Source organism: Erinaceus europaeus, chromosome X (assembly GCF_950295315.1).
Source record: "Erinaceus europaeus chromosome X, mEriEur2.1, whole genome shotgun sequence".
Lineage (NCBI taxonomy): Eukaryota > Metazoa > Chordata > Mammalia > Eulipotyphla > Erinaceidae > Erinaceus > Erinaceus europaeus.
Window position 1 is genome coordinate 74819700 of NC_080185.1, and position 20225 is coordinate 74839924.

Below are 20225 nucleotides of genomic sequence, written 5' to 3' on the forward strand. Positions count from 1 at the left end.
TATTGCATATGCTGATCTCAACCTAATCAATGCAACGAGTACTACCTCAGCATGCTTCAGTTCAGACTATGTCCAGAGATGTGAGGCGTGGAATGTCAACCCTTCAGCCTCATTACTCGGGTGAGACCTTTCCTTTCATAGGATTCTCTAATTCCATTTCAGGTGGTTCACTTCCTAACAAAGTCCCGAAACCTAGATATAGACCAGGTTCTGTGAGATAGGGCATATGTTCACATGTATCCATAAATTAGGGCAAAATATATACCTGAAAGCAAAAGTGCACAATAGTCTGCAGTGAGTCAATAAATGCAGCAAGCAAGTAGAAAGGCTAAAAAGACACCATAAAGTTCCTAATGAAATAGAGTCTGTTGGTATGTTCCCTTCCCCCCGACCTCTGAGAAGAATTGGTTTGCCCCTTGCTAGTTTCACCCCCACTTTCTCCCCGCCCCCTATGCTAAGGATGGGCAGAGTCCCAGCAGCAGCGGCAGAGAGAGGATGATGGAGAAAAGCACATGGTGTGGTGATTTGCCCGTTCGTGAATAAAGATTAAACTGCGTTCTCAGCCCAGCCGTGTGTCTCTGGTCGTTTCTGTTACCCACCCATGAAGCCAGCCTGGATAAAACAACATATGGCGCCTACAACGTGGGACTAGACCTGCATATCTCTCAGATAAGTGAAGACAATTTGGCTACCTATGCACTATGGCCTTCTCTTCTGCTTGTGAAGAGATCTCCAAAGGCGTCTGCCCTTTCTTCATGAGACTGTTTTGCTGTTTCTGGAACATTTATCTCTGGACCACTCTGTGGTTTCTGCCCAACGCCAGCCCACAGGAACTGGCTTTCCGCCGTGTGGCGCAGGGCATTGGATGTGGGCTCCCTCCACGCTGCTCGGCCACTGGGAGCAGGACAGCAGACATGGCAGGGCCATGGGGCAGGGCCGCGGCGGCCTATCATGGCCGCCACCCCGGGGCACCTCGGCCCACGCCTTCTGCACGGCTGGCCTGCCCGCCCTCGTGCTATGAAGTCTGGACAGATCCCGGGCCACCCGGAGACCGCGGGCTCCCTGCCGAAACTGGGCCCCCTGGCCAAGATCCTCAGCTCCGTTCTGAAGGTAGACAAGCTGGAGTACGCAGAGATTCGTCCAGAGATCGCAACCTGCAATTCCTAGAGGTGAAGTTGCCCAAGAGGCCACCACTGGACAATGCACTCCCAGAACGGCTAAGACAGTATAGATCTAAATTTGTGTTTAAAGTGACATGTCTTCGTAACAAAAGTTTCTCTCCTTGTATATTGAAGACCATGTGTATGTGTGTGTTTAAAGTTTGGTAACATTAACTTTAAGGTTAAGAATATAACTTTAAGGCTAAATTCTTACTAGGCAAAGTTAAATGAAAAAGGTTTTCAACCTAATTCTCATAAAGATAAAATTAACTTACATTTAAAGTCTGAGGTAAAAATTAGTTAACAATCAATATATTTTAACTAAGTCGGTCTAAACAAAACCTGCACACACCTAGGGTGTGTCTCCATCTTAAATGGGTATACCAAAAGGTTAAATAGACTTGTTGATATGTAAAACTCTCGATTACCTTCCCTATTAGATATGGTATATTACACAATGGCTATGCTAATGATACTCATGCCTGAGGTTTTCTTTCCTTGATTCTCATGTTTACCTTTTCACATTCTATTGTTTAAACTTTAACCAACCTTAAAATCATTCTTAAAAAGACTTCTAATTGTAATAGTTATCAATTGTGATAAACCTCTAACCTGCTACAAGTTTGTTTCATAGTAAGTAAATTGCAGCTGTCAAGTTCTCTACAGAAAAGCAGAATTCCAACAGCAGACCTTCCTCATACAACGCTCCACCCCCTGGCATTCTTCCATGGACATCTGCTTTCGACTGGCACTCCTATTGGACTCACTTGTCTCAAACACTGACTGCAGCCAGCTGCCTTTGGGACTCTAGGCCGTTCCCCACTCCCGTACTATAAAATGCCCATCGAGGCAAGTACGCCCCCCAGAGGCAGGAAATGTTTTTTTTAAGCTGATAAAGTTTTGCCCACAGAAGCAAAAAAATGGCCCCCTCAGGCCCTCCCTTGGTAGCACACTGGTTCTTGTTACTTGCTTACATGTTTCTCCATGTTTGTGCCGGTTTCTTTTTTGAAAATGCCTGTACGATATAGGTTTCTGTTCACCCCACACCCCTGATACTGTGGTCATTTAGTTAAAAAAATAAGGGGGAATTGTTTAATCTCTTTGCATAACCATTATGCTATCTACCCTCTTCCCTGCTTCAGGAGCAGTGGATTCGAAGTGCTGGCACAGAGCCCCAGCAATAACCTTGGAGGCAAAATAAATGAATAAATAAAATAAAATATTAAAAAGAAATAAAGAGGAAAAAAGAAGAAATTTAAAAAATAAAATAAATACACAGGTGCTGGGTGGTGGGTGGCACACCTGGTTGAACGCATATGTTACAATGTTCAAGGATGCGATTTGAAGCCCATCCCACCTCCCACCTACAGGGGGAATGCTTTGCCAGTGGTGAAGCGGTGTTGCAGATGTCTCTCTGTCTCTCTCCCACTTCCCTCTCTATTTCTGGCTGTCTCTATTCAATTAGTAAGTAAAGATAATTAAAAAACATAAATACATAGTCTTGAAAAATAAGGCAGCAGATCTTTTAAAATATTTATTTACTTATTTATTCCTTTTTCTTGCCCTTGTTTATCATCATTTTTGTTGTTATTATTGTGTTGTTATTGCTGTCATTGTTGTTGGACAGGACAGAGAGAAGTCGAGAGAGGAGGGGAAGACAGAGGGGGAGAGAAAGATAGACACCTGCAGACCTGTTTCACCGCCTGTGAAGCAACTCCCCTGCAGGTGGGGAGCCGGGGGCTTGAACCAGGAATCTTTACACTGGTCCTTGTGCTTTGCGCCACCTGCGCTTAACCTGCTGTGCCAGTTCCTGGCTCCCTAAAGCAGCAGATCTTAATCAATTCACATACTCAGTTACTATGGGGGTGGCATAGGAGGACTGGTCTCTTGCCTTCAAGTCATCAGTGTTCTTTTTTTTTTTTTTTGGTTTTACACCATAGCTTTTTGAAGGATTGAGGGAATCAAAACACTGTTTTCAGAACATATTTTTCCTCTTTCAATTTGTATTTGTGTGCAAATGACATTATAACAGCGATAAAAGGAATTTGGAAAGAGCTAAGGAAAGCACAAACAGTACCTCCCCAAATACTCTAAACACATCATCTGTATTCATTTGTAACTGCTTCTGTTCTCATTTTGATCTGTTTGTGTATATGCATACTTTTACATAATTTCAGTCCTAGCATACAGGCTAGTTTGTATTCTGCTTCTATTCTATTAGAAACACTTTCTGACTTGCTACCTAATTGTTCTAATTATGATCTTAACAGCTGCATCATATTCCGTTATGTATGTGCCTGTCTTATAATTAATAAAAGTTCTCTATTGTTGAACACTTTTTTCAAACCTTTTCTTTATTAAGAATGTTGTGATGTGTCTGGTTTCCTTCTTCATATAGCTTTTTCTCTCAATGGAATGAGAACATTTTTTTAAAAGATTTTATTTATTTATTGAGAAACATAGGAGGAGAGAGAAAGAGCCAGACATCATTCTGGTACATGTGCTGCCAGGGATTGAACTCAGGAACTCATGCTTGAGAGTTTGATGCTTTATCCACTGCACCAACCTCCCAGATCACGAGAGAGAACATTTCTTTATCCAATATTTACTGAGGGTCTGCTCTGTGTCAAGTCATCTCTATCAGGAACAACACAACAGACCCCTTTGTGGGCCTCCATAGGATCTTGCCCTCATCTTGGATCAATAAAGGGATAGAATGTTCCATCCTCTGAAGGGAGGCTGGGCAACGTACTCCATCTTCCACCTGAGGAAGATGAGTCCTGAAATTGGGGCAGCTTGGAATGTCCCTACTCGTGACCACAGAATGTGAGCTTGGGTCTACAGGGATGCAGAGGTCACATAGGCTCCTAAGCTGAATATGGGCCCCAGGTCAGATAAAATTGATGGGGTTTGTAGTCAACAATATTTATACACCTTTCCCATATTTGGAAGGTACTCTTCCCTGATCCAGCTTTCTGGTCCTTTTTCCAGCCATGACATCATCTCCCCAGACAATAACTTGAATCCACCTGCATATCAGATGTCAGGCTTAGGCAAAAAAGAATACAGCCATGGGCCATTTTGAATATACCTAAAATAGACCCACTAGCTATTCTCAAAACGGAGACCCCAATTCTTCATCTGAACTATTTCAGCCTTTAGATTCATAATTAGTCAACAATTTGTTTGGTTTTATATGTTAACTTTTTTCAGCCACCAGGTTCCCAGATGCTAAAATGATGCCAACTGGACTTCCTTGGACAGATGACCCCACCAATGTATCCTGGAGCCCCGTTTCCCCAGAGCCCTGTCCCACTAAGGAAAGAGAGAGACATGCTGGGAGTATGAATCAACCTACTAATGCCCATGTTCAGTGGGGAAGCAATTACAGAAGCCAGACATTCCACCTTCTGCACCTCATAATGAACCTGGGTCCATACTCCCAGAGAGTTAAAGAGTAGGGAAGAACAAAAACAAACAAACAAAAAAATCACTCAAAAAATCTCTCAGACTAAAATTAAGATTTTGTGCAATGGATATGATAAAGATATACATTTGAGAATTTCCCCCACCCACCTACAATTACACAGATTTATTTTATGGTAAAGGGGGTTCCTACTGAAAAAAGTTTCTTAAGAAATTCTTAGACTTTTCTCTGGCAAATAAAACTACTACACTAGCTGAAATGGAAAAAGCAATTATTCAGTGTTACCAATGAAAACAATCAACATGCCTGGTTACAAATATTTCCAGTGACACCTGATTGACACATGATCTTTCTCACACCAACTTTTCTGATCTGTAGAGAGTATCCATGGCCAACACTTGAAAAAGGTATTTGTATACATTGTGAAGATCAATAGTTGGTTTGGTGAAAATTAAAGAGAAGCAAGGGCATCTGTTTCCCATGCAGTTGTCACTAGGTAATAGGCAGTAGGGTTCGTTGAAAATCTTATTTTTTTCTTTTCTTTCCATTCTTTTTTCCTTCCCAGGCGCACTGCTCATCTCTAGCTAGCTTATGATGGTGCACGGAATTGAACTTGGGACTTTGGAGCCTCCGGCAAAGAAAACGGGAAAAAAGTCTGTGTCGGAATCACCAGGTTCCATGCCCTGGCGGAAAAAATAATTACCTCTGCCCTTACTGAAGACCAGGGACATGTGGAGTATATTGCTGATGGATGAAAGGAGGGAGGAAAGAAAGAAAAAGAAAACCACTGGTCACTAGTGTCTGTTTCTTTCCAGAAACCTGGAGAAAAAAAAAAAAGAAAGGTCTTTGCTGGGTGGGGTAGATAACATAATGGTTATGCAAAAAAACTCTCATGCCTGAGGCTCCAAAATCCTAGGTTCAGCTATCTACCACCATAAATCAGAGCTGAATAGAGAAAAAGAAAACAGTTCATTGTACAGGAAGTGCGGGCAGGGTATCCAGGTTCAAGAACTCTTACTCTCCCATACCAAAGTAAATGCAAGTCTTTCATACCTCCCAACTGACAGTGCTGACTGCCTCAATGTAACTTGGAAGAAGGGACAAACAAAAAATGTTTCCGAAAGTGTGTCTACTTATTAAAATGTATTCTTCTGACTACACAGTCTTGTGTAAGGGGAGCTGAAAATATCCTCACTTTGCACTATCTTCGAAGGTGGGAAAGCAAGCTAATGTTTGCATTCCAAGCGCCAGGTACGGGATCAGAAAACACCAGAGCGGCTTAGCAAGTGCAGGAGGATGAGGTAAGGCCTGTGAAGGGGTGGGAGGAAATTGCCTATACGACACCCCTTTTCAGGGGCGGGTTCTTAGCTTCGGACCTATAACCTCCCACCAGCAGGTGGCTCGAAAGAGCCTGTAAGTGTCAGGAAAAGGCGGACTTGGGCGGAGCGTTCAAGATTCCGGCGCGCGCATCCTCGGACTCTCTTTTCTCCGTGTACCGGAAGAGGCGGTCCTCTTTCCTTGTCCAGCGCAGCCATGGTAAGGTCGTGTCTTTGCGGGCTCTTTGCAACCATCGATCCCCATCCTCCAATGGATAGGGATGCCAGTGATCTCGGTGTTCCCCTAATCGGTGCCTGGGTGGAAACGAAGGGAGCGCGGCTTGCAGTATCAACCCAAAGCGCGTCCGGGGAGAGGGCAGACGGATGTCCCTGGAGATGGGGTGGGAATCGGGGCTCCTGGCAGAAAGGCCTGGGCTTAAAGTTCGAGCTTCAAAATTCTGGAACCTGGTAGAGGAGGGGGAGACAACTGCTCGAGCTAGGGCAGCGCCTGCGCTCAGTGGAGGCGCATTTCCACTGTCGTGGCATTCTGTGCCTCTTGTTGGCAGCACTTGACGTGGATGTTGTGTGGCTGGACAGCTTCTATATTGCATAAAAAAGGCTTCCGCTTTCAAAAGAATAAACTGGTGCCAGCTGCTGACACGTGATTGTGCTGAGCTTAGAATAGTGGCGTGGCAGACACTTTAAAACCAGGCGGTTCTATTGTAAAAAACTTTGTCATTTATCAAGTTGGAGCTCAGGTTGAGTTCTGGACCACTTTTTTTTGTTGCTGTCTGATATTCTGTAAAGTTTTGGCCATTTCTCCCAACCCTGTGGAGGCAAACTTTGAAGAAGTTATGTGTAAGCACTTGGCCAAGTTGGCAGAAACTTCTATAAGGGAGAAACTTGGTAGTGGTGTTTGTTAGGTGCTGGGTATCTTGCTGCTCTTGACTTTTGTCATGGCCCTATATTTTGAAATGTTGCCCATGTTTTGCCCAGAGGAAATACTTGTTTCAAGTAACTAATACTGTTACTAAGTTCTTGGAAAGTACCTGAAGCACTAACTGCATTGTGATCTGAAACTCTTTAAGGCTCGTGGTCCTAAGAAACACCTGAAGCGCGTGGCCGCTCCAAAGCATTGGATGCTGGATAAACTCACAGGGGTGTTTGTAAGTATTATCGACCTGAGCACTGCACATGGTGCGGGTTTGCTTACTTCAGGTTGACACTTGAAGGTTCCTTATGCTTCTTTGTGCCAAGTACTGATTACTGTATCCATAGTTTTTCTCATAGTCTTTCAAGTCACTTTTAGAGATGGGGTGAACTCTTGAACCTGTACTATCTAGTTGCATTCTTTCTACCTCACCCAGTACTAAATTGCCTCATTTATCCTACACTTACATAAACTCAGCTGATGTAATGGTGCTGGTTCCCTGAAGGAGAAATGCTGTCTGAGATCTGGAATAGCTCTTTATCCAAATGAGGGAGCAGTTGGGTATATTCAGTTAATGGTCATTAAAAGGGGGCAAGGGTTTGAGTGCTATAAATCCCAGCTGTTGGTTAACAGAAGATCATTTTTTGCAGGCTCCTCGTCCATCCACGGGACCCCACAAGCTGAGAGAATGCCTCCCTCTCATAATTTTTCTAAGGAATAGACTTAAGTATGCTCTAACAGGAGATGAAGTGAAGAAGATATGCATGCAGAGGTTCATTAAGATTGACGGCAAGGTCCGCACTGATATAACCTATCCTGCTGGTTTTATGGGTAAGTGGACTTGGTGGGGAAATCATACCTCAAGACCACATTTCAATTGACTAGAATTTACTCTAAATTTTGGTTTAGAAACATCTTAAGTATCTCAGTGATCTTGGTTTTGGAAACAAGCTTGTCTTCATTTCGACACCCTCCCCCCCCCATGTGGTTACTCAGCATGGAGATCACTTTATGCTAACCATTAGTTACTGTTTGATACCAGATGTCATCAGCATTGACAAGACTGGTGAGAATTTTCGTCTTATTTATGACACAAAGGGTCGCTTTGCTGTCCATCGAATCACACCTGAGGAGGCTAAGGTGAGTGTTGCAAACACGTTTATTTCTAAATTAGTACCTAGATTAAAATTCAAGTTCACCTAAGGTTAGTTTTGTGTTAAAATTCTGTCTGCAGTTTCGCGGTAGAAAGGAATTCCACTTAAAAAGTCACTGAAGGCAAGGATGATTTATCCAAAGTTGGTATAGTTGTTGGTTAGATGTAGTGTTTTGTGACATAAACCTTGACTGGGATTTAGGATTCCTTAAGAGGCACTTGGTAAGAGCACAAGGGTGAGTTGGAGAATATCATTTAGGCTTAAGGAGGGCGGTTTGCATACTGACAGACTTAGAGCAGGGAGTGATACCGAATTTGAACTAAATGGCTCATCTTTGAAATGTTCGTAGTACAAGTTGTGCAAAGTGAGGAAGATCTTTGTGGGCACCAAAGGAATCCCTCACCTGGTAACCCATGATGCTCGAACTATCCGTTATCCGGATCCCCTCATCAAGGTGAATGACACCATTCAGATTGATTTGGAAACTGGTAAAATCACTGACTTCATCAAATTTGACACTGGTAAGCAGTTCCAGTTGGTAACCAAAGCCAAATGTCTTGTAAATGTAATAAGGGATTGAGAAAGGAGGCACCTTAAAGTTATAAAATCCAAGGAGTGTGAAGCCCTTGAAGAAAGAGACAAAGTGAGAAAGAAGCGGGGAGAGAATAATGGCATTAAAAGGATTTCAGTGAAGGAAAGTCAGCCAGGTGGCCTCTATGAAAACTTGGCTTTATAGTGGTGGGTAAAAGGACAGCCTAGCTATGTAGCATTTACTCCCATATACTTTGACCATCATGGGTGTCAAAGGATGTCTGGTTTACACCAGACACATTCTTGTGTCTTTTCCTGAAGTATATCAGTAGCAGGATTAAGTTTTGGGAAACAACATTCAAGGCAGATAAAGATCTGGGAATGTGGGTCAAGTGGAGTCTGGGTTTGCAGGAAGGCTAAGACACATGCTGGGTAGCTAAACAGTTCAGATTTGGTGTTTGCATGGCCCAGGTTGAGGCCCTGGAACCTCGTGGGGGTGGGAGGGTATGTATTGTGTGTCTGAAAATGTAGCCCAGGAGCAGTAAAGTCACGTGGTCCAAGCTTGATAGAAGTAAATTAGCATGAGGAAAAAATTAATGGGCTTTGGTTCAAAGTTTTCTCATTACATTAGGTTGAGTTTGCATGGTGTCTTGCTCAACAAGTGGACTTTTCCTTCTTAGGTAATTTGTGCATGGTGACTGGAGGTGCTAATCTGGGAAGAATTGGTGTTATCACCAACAGAGAGAGACATCCTGGTTCTTTTGATGTGGTCCACGTAAAGGATGCCAATGGCAACAGCTTTGCCACTCGCCTTTCCAACATTTTTGTTATTGGCAAAGTAAGTGTGGGTAATGCTGTGGTGGCAGCACCTAGTTGATAAACCCCTTCTGGGATCTTTATGGTTCATTTAAGTGTTGCAGACTCAGCAGAAGAACTAATTGATAAGTCTCAGTTGGTTTAAAGTACAAAACAATGCCACAAATCTACATTTAGTTAGCCTCATGTTCCTGTGGCTGGGAGACAACATTAAAAGTGTTTGCTGTGCATAGTGGAATTAGATCCAGTCAGTGTTGTGTTTCTGCACATGGATAAAATGTTTAACCTTAGCCAGAAGCAGTGGATAACTTGTATTAGAGCAACTGTGTGAGTATGTTGAAACTATATTACCACTGTTAGCTACTTTCAGAAACAGACTCCAATGCATTTAAGTGAGATGAAAAATGATCTAACATCCCAAGCTGCTATTAGCATTGTTGTGTGCCATGTTTTGATTTCTTTGTTTTCTCCTCCAGGGCAATAAACCATGGATTTCACTTCCCAGAGGAAAAGGTATCCGCCTCACTATTGCTGAAGAGAGAGACAAAAGACTGGCTGCCAAGCAGAGCAGTGGATGAACTGTTTCTAAATGATGATTGAATTGAAAATTCACCATTGAAATAAAACCATAATCTAACTGATTGACTATGGTGATTTTTTTTTTCTTTGAGACTTCAGGGAATAGACCCAAAGACCTCTAGGCATTGTCAGTCTTCCTGTTTCTTCCAAGAGATGGAGTAACCAGTTAATTAAGCCCCCAAGGAGTGTGAAGCCCTTGAAGAAAGAGACAAAGTGACACAGCTAGCTAGCTACCTTACCCCTTCTGCCCTGTTAAGACTCAGCATAGTTTTCCCAGCTGTTGATAATATCCAGTCCTGTGTCGTGCATTCCTGGTCATTATCCATAAGATATCATGGCATTCTCTGCATAGTTAGCTAAAAAAAGTACCCTAATGAATAATTTCCCTGTGTTGACCCTTTTGCCCTCTAAATATTGCTCTTTGTCACTAGCACCTTAATTAAACATTTTGGCAGACCTCAAAACTCACTGTGACAGATACCTGGATAGAAATTTTGACTTTTAGGCTGGGTGGTAAGCACACTGGGTTAAGCGCACATAACAAAGTGCAAGGACCAGCATAAGGATCCCAGTTCGGGTTCCCTATGCCCCACCTGCGGGGAGTAGGGGGTCGAGTCACATAGCAGTGAAGCAAGTCTGCAGTTGTCTTTTTCCCCTCCTCAATTTCTGTCCTATCCTTAAAAAATGACTATGCTGGAGATTCAACCTGGGACCTTTGGATCCTCAAGCATGAGTCTGCATAAATGTCTCCTTTTTTCTAACCACTGAACAGCTCTTTTTTTATGGTGGGGGAGTGGGATTGAACCTGGGGCTTCAGAATCTCAGCCATGACAGTCTGCATAGCCGTTATACTATCTACCTCCTACTCTACCAATTATTTTTTTTCATCTGAGGTTATAGCTTGAGATTTTGCAGTGGATGAAAGCACTAGGCTTGAATGTACAACTCCAGCACTGTACCAAAAGATCTGGTTTTCAAGTCGAAGGTTAGTAAAACTTAGAGAAAGAAGCTCTGGTAGACTTAATCCTCATAGTCTTCACCTGGACATCTTTTAACCTGCTCCCCAGACATCTTAAAACTATATATTTTTTCCTTTATTGGTATTCATAGATGAGTTTATAGATGAATGTACAATATCCCCAGCACTGTGCCAAAAGTGATCTGTTTCTTAAGTCGAAGTTAGTGAAATTTTTAAAGATTTTATTTATTAATGAGAAAGGAGGAGAGAGAAAGAGCCAGACATCACTCTGGTACATGTGCTGCCAGGGATTGAACTCAGGACCTCATGCTTAAGAGTCCAATGCTTTATCCACTATGCCATCTCCTGGACCACACTCATTTTTTTATAATTTATTCATGAGAAAGAATCAGACATCACTCTGATACATGTGCTACCGGGGATTGAACTTGGGACCTCATGGTTGGGAATCCAGTGCCACCTCCCGGACCACTATATTCAACTTTTCTTACCCTCAATCCTTAAATATCCTTTTTTTTAAAAAAAGATTTTATTTATTTATTAATGAGAAAGATAGGAGGAAAGAGAAAGAAGCAGACATCACTCTGGCACATGTGCTGTCGGGAATCAAACTCAGGACCTCATGCTTCAGAGTCCAAAGCCTTATCACTGCGCCACCTCCCAGACCACAATCCTTAAATATTCTTGTCCCAGAATTTTATTTAGATCCTTAAATGTACTCTTCCCATCACATTTCAATAGTTACTAATCCTGGAGTATTTTCCTCCACATCTGTTTAGCTCCTATCTGTAAGATGGGAGCCAGCTAGTTTCTGGCTGACTCATCCATCCTCTAATCCTCAATTGAGATGTGGCTTCCCTGGAAATCCTCTGGGAATGTCTGGTTCACATCTGAAGATTTCCCTCATCTACCACATAGTATTCTATTCTCAGGTCTCCTGCAGAAGACTAGCATCCATAGGGTTCATACTCCCCAATATCTAGCCCAGCTGTTGGCCTATCATGGTGCCAAAAGCCTGGACAACTGAGCTATAACCTACAAGCCTTTTCCACAATCTGTTTTCCTCACTCTTCCCTCAAGTACACCTTACAAATCTGTGTGTGGTCCAGGAGGTGTTGCAGTAGACAAAGTATTTGGACTCTCAAACATAAGGCCCTGAGTTTGATCCCCAGCAACACATGTACCAGAGTGATGTCTGGTTCTTTCTCCTATCATTCTCATTAAAAAAATCTTTGTGCTTGGGAGACCAGAAGTTGATAGAATATGGCAAGAGCAAGGCCAGAAGTTGATAGAATATTTTAGAAGAGATCATCTTCAAAATAAGTCACATTGGGGGCCAGACCCTAGCGCAGCGGGGTAAGGACACATGGCGCAAAGTGCAAGGACAGGCCTAAGGATCCTGGTTTGAGCCCTGGCTCCTCACCTGCAGGGGAGTCGCTTCAGGTGTCTATGTTCCCCCTCTCTGTCTTCCCCTCCTCTCTCCATTTCTCTCTGTCCTATCTAACAACCATGACATCAATAACAACAATAACTACAACAACAATAAAAAACAAGGGCAACAAAAGGGAAAATATTTTTTTTTAAAAAAGAATGTGTCCGTTGCATAACCATTGTTTTTTGTTTGTTTTTACCAGAACACTGCTAAACTCTGATTTATGGTGGTGCTGGGGACTGAACCTAGAACCTTTTGTGCTTCAGGCATGAAAGGTTTTTGCAGCGCTAGGGTAGATATCATCGTCTTTATGCAAAGAGACTCTCATGCCTGAGGCTCCAAAGTCCCATGTTCAATCCCCTGTACCATCATAAACCAGAGCTGAGCAGTGCTCTGGTAAAAATAAAAATAATAATAATAAATAAATAAATTTCAAAAAAAAGGTTTTTGCATAGCCATTATGCTATCTCTCTAACCAAGATATTAATATTAACCTACTACCTGAGAGCAAGAAAAGAGAGGGAGAACCAGAATATCACTCTAAGGTATGCAATACCAACGACCACACTTGTGACCTCATAACCAACAGCTAAGGGATAGCTCACCCTGTAGAGTGCACAATTTCCATTCATGAGGCCCTGGATTTGAGGCTGAGCACTACAGAGACGACCTGAACTGCCCCTGCGGCTACAGACAGACTATGACCCACATAGTCAACGACTGCCACCTCTCCAGATTCAAAGGAAGTCTCGAAACTTTACATCAGGCTCAACCTGACGCTGTTGACTGGCTACGGAAGAAGGGCAAATGGTAGAAGAAGAAGACTACATGGGAACACCATGTACAGCAGCAGGGAGTAGGATACATGGTACAACTGTGCTGCAGTCTCTCTCTCTGTCTCTTTCTCCAATCTCTCAGAAATAGTGAGAAAGCTGAGTGATGAAGGTTACTCTGTGGTGATATCACAGAATGCCTTTTCCATTGCACCACCTCTTCGGATATATATATATTTGCACATAGAGGTACTGAAAAATTGATGTGGAGACCATAGAGAGGGAGAGAGAAAGGCCTGCAGTACTGCTTCATCACTAATCAAGATTCCCCACTGGAGGTGGAGACCAGAGGTTTGAACCCAGGTACTGGAGCATGGTGACTTGTATACTCAACCAGGTGCACCACTACTTGGTTTGAATATTTTTTAAATGCAATAAATTTTAATGCAGTTGTGGCCTGAGAGATGGCGTGATGGTAAATTGCTAAACTTGCAAGCATGATGGCCTGAGTTTAATCACCAGCAGGAAATAATGGCATAGTGATTCTCTGACCTCTCTCTTTCATGAAGTAAATAAAACAAATCTCTGAAACAACAAATTATACTGAAATTCACATCACCTATTAGGTACTTGTCTGACTCAGGCTTGAGGTTGAATAGAAATTATAACTCAAATCCTAAGAGAAAGAAAACCATAGAAGAGTCCGAGACAGAGAAAAATGCACAGATTGGTTTTAAAATTTTTACCACAGGGCAAGGAGGCTGCACAGTGGTTATGCAAAAGACTTCTTTTTACTATTATCTTTATTTATTTGTTGGATAGAAATAGAGAGGGGGAGCTAGAGAGGGAAAGAGACAGAGAGAAACCTGCAGCACTGCTTCACCACTCGCAAAACTTTCCCTCTGCAGCTGGGGACCAGGGGCTCGAACCTGGGTCCTTGTGCATTGTAACGTGTGCTTTGGATTGAAAGAATATTTGTAAGATGTTGAGTTCAAACCTTTCATTTATCAATATCTCCCCTAAAGAGTGACACTGAGCAGTATCATTACCAATTAGAACAGTCATGCATTTTGCAACAAGGGTATTTACTTGAGTCTGGGTCATGGGGAAGGAAGGTGGCAGAGAGCCATCCTACTCTTCCAGCTCATTCTAGGCTCCCACCTCACCTCATGCACAGGGATATGACACTTTCATGCTGGGCAAGGCTTTGATATGACCATTAGGAAAGACAGTACAGCATTTCGTTTTTTGGATAGTGACAGAGAAATTGAGAAGGAAGGGAGATATAGAGAAGAAAAGAGGGAGGCGGGTAGATAGCACAATGGTTTTGCAAAGAGAATCTCATGTCTCAGACTCCACAAAGTCCCAGTTTCAGTCCCCCACACCACCATAAGCCAGACCTAAGCAGTGTTCTGAGAAGAAGAAGAAGAAGAAGGAGAAGAAGGAGAAGGAGAAGGAGAAGGAGAAGGAGAAGGAGAAGGAGAAGAAGAAGAGAAAAGAGATGCTGGGGAGATAGCATAATAGTTATGCAAAAAAAGACTTTCATGTCTGAGGCTCCAAAGTCCCAGGTTCAATCCCCCGCATCACCATAAACCAGAGTTGATCAGTGTTCTGGTAGAAATAAATTGATTAATTAAATTGAATTGAATTGAGGCCAGGTAGTAGCACACTCAGTTGAATGTACACATCAGCATACACAAAGACTTGAGTTCAAGCCTGTAGTCCCCACCTGCAGTGGGGAAGCTTCGCAAATGGTGAAACAGTGTTGCAGGTGTCTCTCTTTCTCCCTAATTACCTCATCTTCCCTCTCCATTTATCTTTGTCTCTATAATAAATATTTTTTTATTTTATAATAGTTTATTTATGTATTCCCCTTTGTTGCCCCTGTTTTTTATTGTTATAGTTATTGTTGTTGTCATCATCATTGTTGGATAGGACACAGAGAAATGGAGAGAGGAGGGGAAGACAGAGAGAGGGAATGAAAGACACCTGCAGACCTGCTTCACCGCTTGTGAAGTGACCCGCTTGCAGATGGGAAGCCAGGGGCTCAAACCGGGATCCTTACTCCAGTCCTTGCGCTTTGCGCCACGTGCGCTTAACCCGCTGCTACCGCCTGACTCTCCATAATAAATGTTTTTAAAAAGAAAGAAAATGATATGATGATTAAGGGTCAGGATATAGCTTACCCATCCTTTCCCATCCAGGTTCAAGCCCCTGGCCATAACATGGGACCACGATGCAAAGGAGAAACCCCATAAGCAGTGGAGCAGTGCTATAGTGCTTCTCTTCCTGTCTTTCTCCTCTTTCTTTCACACTTAATCTGGATGAATAAGGGGGAAAAAAAAAGGGCAATTCACTGGAAGTGGCAGATTCAAAGCTCCAATGAATTCCTGGTGGGGAAAATAAAAAGAATAAGGTTCAAGCCCCTGCTCACCACCTCCAGGGAGAAAGCTTCATGAGTGGTGAAGCAGGACTGCAGGTGTCTTTCTGTCTATCCTTTCTATCTCCTCCTCTCTCAATTTCTGTCTCTATCCAACAATAAATAAAAATATTTTTTAAAGAATTTTGAAAAAAAAAGAATAGCATGATTGATTTCTCAGTGTCATCAAAGTAGCTGTCACAGGAAAAATCAGAACTTGCTTGATTGTTCTGTCACTTTTTAAAGTTTGGTATAAATTCTACTCTGAATTACATAAGGATACAGATAGTATTAAGTGGGACTGGGGTAGATAACATAACGGTTATACAAAGAGACTCTCATGCCTGAGGCTCAGGTTTAATCCCCTGCACTGCCATAAACCAGAGCTGAGCAGATAAACCCAGATGCTTGCAGGGAATTAGAGCATCACTCTGGCACATGCAATTCTGGGGATCAAACTCAGGACCTCATGCTGGAGAATACACCTCCCAGACCACTCCCAGACATTTTCAAATGTTTTGTTCACTGATGTAACCTTGGCACAATGCCTGACATATAGTATTTATTTATTTATTTATTTATTTATTTATTTAGTTAGTTAGTTAGTTAGTTAGTTAAGATTTTATTTATTTAGAGAGAAAGAACCAGACATCACTCTGGCACATGTGCTGCCAGGGATCGAACTCAGGACCTCATGCTTGAAAGTCCAAAGCTTTATCACTGCACCACCTCCGGGACCACAAATAGGTATTTAATAAATACTTGTTGGGCTGGGGAGATAGCCTAATGGTTTTGCCAAAAGATTTTCTTGCCTGATGCTCTGAAGTTACAGGTTGACCACCACCATAAGCCAGAGCTGTACAGTGTTCTAGTAGGAAAATATACATATATATATATATATATATATATATATATATATATATATATATATGGGTGGGGGTAGATAGCATAGTGGTTATGCAAAGAGACTTTTATGCCTGAGGCTCCAAAGTCCCAGGTTCAATCCCCCACACCACCATAAGCCAGAGCTGAGCAGTGCTCTGGTGTTTCTGTGTCTTTTTCTCTCTGCATCTCTCTCAAAAATAAAATAAATAAAATAATATATATATAATTAAAAAGAAAATACTTGCTGAATTCCATGATGGCCCTGATAATTGTTCCTTGTTTGTGCATTTAGCTTTTGTCTCCCGGGGATTCTGTGTCATTCCACTGCAGAAAACTGGCCTATGAATCTCCAATGTGAGGCCAAGCGCCCACTGCCAAAGCTGCGCAGAACATCCGGAGTGAAATGCCATGATGTGACTCATCCAGGAGAACATTTGCTTTTCCAGAAGCAAACAGAGCTTACTGCTGTACCTAATTCAGGAATACCCCTACCTGAAACTCCAGCCTTGGCATATCCGCCCTGAGACTGGCCTGCCCCGCCTTCTCATTCCCCCCCCCCCTTCTTTTCTTCCTCCTTCCCTCCCCCAGCCCTCCTCACCACCGGAGTACAGGCGATTATCTGGGGGTGGTAATTATTGCAAGTAAATTGGAACTTGTTTTGCACAGGGCTGTGTCTCATGCAGGTCAATTTGTATGCTTCCTGAGCACTTATGACACTCCAGAAATGCCATAGCAACCACCCAGCCGCTGGGCACTGACTGCAGGAGATGAGGGGCGGTGTGTGTGTGTGTGTGTGTGTGTGTGTGTGTGTGTGTGTGTGTGTGTGTGTGTGTGTGTGTGTGTGTGTGTGTGTGTGTGTGTGTGTTGAGGGGGAAGCAAGGGGGAAGTGCAGAGTCACGGAGACAGCAGAACTGGGCGAGGCACCGCGCTGCAGAGAGCTTCCGACTCTAGCCTTGATTCCCTGCCTGGTAACAGGGGAATAAAATACTCTCCACGCCGCAGGCTGTTAGGGGAAGAAGTGAGATAATGGCTTTTGAGCAGCTTGTCAAACTGTAAACCGAGGGCTGTCTGCTATGAATGCAATGACTATTCTTTTTCCTTGTATTGTATTCTTTCCCTCTGCTCCTTGCCTTTCTGGAGGTCCTTCCCCTGCCTGCTTCGCTCCCGCTGCCACTCCCTGCCACATACCCCCACCTCCACCCAACCCCACCCTCGCCACAGGAGTGAGTTCCGGTGGTCCTGCTTTATTCGAAATCACAGCCTCTCCAACACCTTTTGGCACTGAGGCCCACAGAGACTGCCAGCTCATCTTGTGGGGGCGAGCCACTGATTACATTATCATTATATTCACTCTGCATTTTGGGCTATTCAGATTGGCTGGGTCAGGCCTGCTGGAATTAGTGACAAATCAAAAGGGAAGACTATGGAGGGGACTTGTTTTCCTTCTTTCCTTCTCTCCTTCTCTCCTTCCTTCCTTCCTTCCTTCCTTCCTTCTTCCTTCATCTCTCATTTTGTTTTCTTTATTTATTGGATAAAGACAGAGAGAAATCAACAGGGAATGGGGGAAGATGATAGGGAGAGAGAGAGAAAGGGCTGGGTGGTGGTGTACATGGTTAAGTCAACACATTACAATGCCCAAGAACCTGGGTTCAAGCCCTTGGTCCCCACTTGAGGGTAGAAAGCTTCACAAATGGTGAAGCAAGGCTGCAAGTGTTTCTCTGTCTCTCTCTCCCTATCTTACTCTTCCCTCTAAATTTCTCAATGAATGTCCTATCAAATAAAGCTGATTATATTAGATATATTTGGCTGGGATGCTGGGGATTGAACTTGGACCCTCATGCTTGAGAGTCCAAGGTTTCATCCAGTGCACTACACCTCCCAGGCTGAGGGTCTGATATTATGTATTTATTTTACCAGACCACTGCTCAATTCAGGTTTATGGCGGTGCTTCGGACAGAATTACAGACTTCGTGCCTTTAATTCCATCACCCTTGCCACTGTGCCACCTCTCTGGCTGCTGAATAGTTTTTTTTTCAGTATTGACTATAAATAGGATGGCAGTCCAGGAGATGGTGCAGTGACTAAGATTTCGGAGGAAATGTTGTTGGCAATGGGACTAGCAAATGCAAAGACCTTGTAGCAGAAATGGGCTTGGTTGGTCAACAAAAAAGCCAACAGTATGATATTTGGAACAGTATGGAAGTCTATTATGTAACCACTATGCTATCTCTCCAGTCCTTGGCAAGCATTTTTCAAAAAAGCTATTAACTGATGTTAGAAGAATGACATAAATTTCCCTGTCAAAACAAAGGTCATAATGCAACCTGAAACATGCCACAGTGGGTAAAGCACCGGAGTTTCAATGCTCCTGAGTTCAAGCCTTGTCAAAGTGATGTTCTAGTTCTCTCTACTCCTCCCTCATCTCTCTCTTTCTCTCTCTCTCTCTCTTTTAAGATTTTATTTATTTATGAGAAAGATAGGAGGAGAGAGAAAGAACCAGACATCATTCTGGCACATGTGCTGCAGGGGATTTAACTTGGGACCTCATGCTTGAGAGTCCAGAGCTTTATTACCACACCACCTCCCAGACCACAAAAGATTGCCATTATTATTATTATTATGTTATTTTTACTGGGACACTGATCAGCTCTGGCTTATGCTGTTATGGGGGATTGAATTTGGGACTTTGGAACCTTAGGCAAGAGAGTCTGTTTGCATAACCATTATGCTACCTACCCCCACCCTCCTCCTCTCTTCTAGTAAGTAAATCTTTTCTTTTTATTTTCTTTATTTTCTCTTTCTTTCTTTCTTTCTTTTTCCATTTGTGTTGACTTTGTTGTTGTTGTTCTTGTTATTGTCCTTGCTGCATTGTTGTTGTTGGATAGGACAGAGAGAAATGGAGAGAGGAGGGGAAGACAGAGAGGGGAAAAGAGAGATAGACACCACCTGCAGACCTGCTTCACTGCTTGTGAAGCAACCTCCTGGAGGTGAGGAGCCTGGGCTTGAACCAGGATCCTTATGCTGGTCCTTGTGTTTCCCACCATGTGTGCTTAACCTGCTGAGCTATTGCCTGGCCCCCCAAATCTTTTTTTTAATGGCTCTGGGTTTAAGTTCCAGCCATGTATAAGTACATTAAAAAAGAAAAGACAGGGAGTCGAGCCGTAGAGCTAAGCGCAAGGACCAGAGTAAGGATCCTGGTTCTGAGCCCCTGGCTCCCCACCTATCTTTCTCTCCCCCTGTCTTCCCCTCCTCTCTCGATTTCTCTCTGTCCTATGCAACGACAGCAACAACAGCAATAATAATAATAGCCACAACAATGATGGAACAACAAGGACAATAAAAGGGGAATAAATGGTCTCCAGGAGCAGTGGATTCATGGTGCAGGCACAGAGTCCCGGCAATAACCCTGGGGGCAAAAAAAAAGTGGTCTGGGAGGGATGTCTGGCTCTCTCTCTCCCTCTCGCTCTCCTTTCTCATTAATAAATAAAATCTTTTTTAAAAAGGGGGGTCGGGCGGTGGCGCAGTGGGCTAAGCGCATGTGGCGCAAAGCGCAGGGACCGGCGTAAGAATCCCTGTTCGAGCCCCCAGCTCCCCACCTGCAGGGGAGTCGCTTCACAGGCAGTGAAGCAGGTCTGCAGGTGTCTATCTTTCTTTCCTTTTTCTGTCTTCCCCTCCTCTCTCCACTTCTCTCTGTCCTAACAACGAACGACATCAACAATGGCAATAATAATAACCACAATGAGGCTACAACAAGGGCAACAAAACGGGGGAAAATGGCTTCCAGGAGCGGTGGATTCATGGTGCAGGTACAGAGCCCAGCAAT

The 20225-nt window shown here is 43.3% G+C and overlaps 1 protein-coding gene across 1 annotated transcript; it reads left to right on the forward strand.

Moving 5' to 3' along the window:
• The first annotated feature begins 6051 nt into the window (after positions 1-6051).
• RPS4X (ribosomal protein S4 X-linked) lies at positions 6052-9980 on the forward strand. The gene is made up of 7 exons (XM_007526058.3): positions 6052-6123; positions 6992-7069; positions 7485-7665; positions 7877-7974; positions 8338-8509; positions 9200-9357; positions 9812-9980. The coding sequence occupies exons 1-7, from the start codon at positions 6121-6123 to the stop codon at positions 9911-9913; spliced, it is 792 nt and encodes a 263-aa protein (XP_007526120.1). The 5' UTR covers positions 6052-6120; the 3' UTR covers positions 9914-9980.
• Positions 9981-20225: the final 10245 nt, after the last annotated feature.

What these genes read in the sequence shown, in the direction of transcription:
- RPS4X (XM_007526058.3), top strand. An exon ending in TCACACCTGAGGAGGCTAAG is followed by an intron (nt 7,975 to 8,337) that starts GTGAGTGTTGCA and finishes AAATGTTCGTAG; the next exon opens with TACAAGTTGTGCAAAGTGAG. An exon ending in ACATTTTTGTTATTGGCAAA is followed by an intron (nt 9,358 to 9,811) that starts GTAAGTGTGGGT and finishes TTTCTCCTCCAG; the next exon opens with GGCAATAAACCATGGATTTC.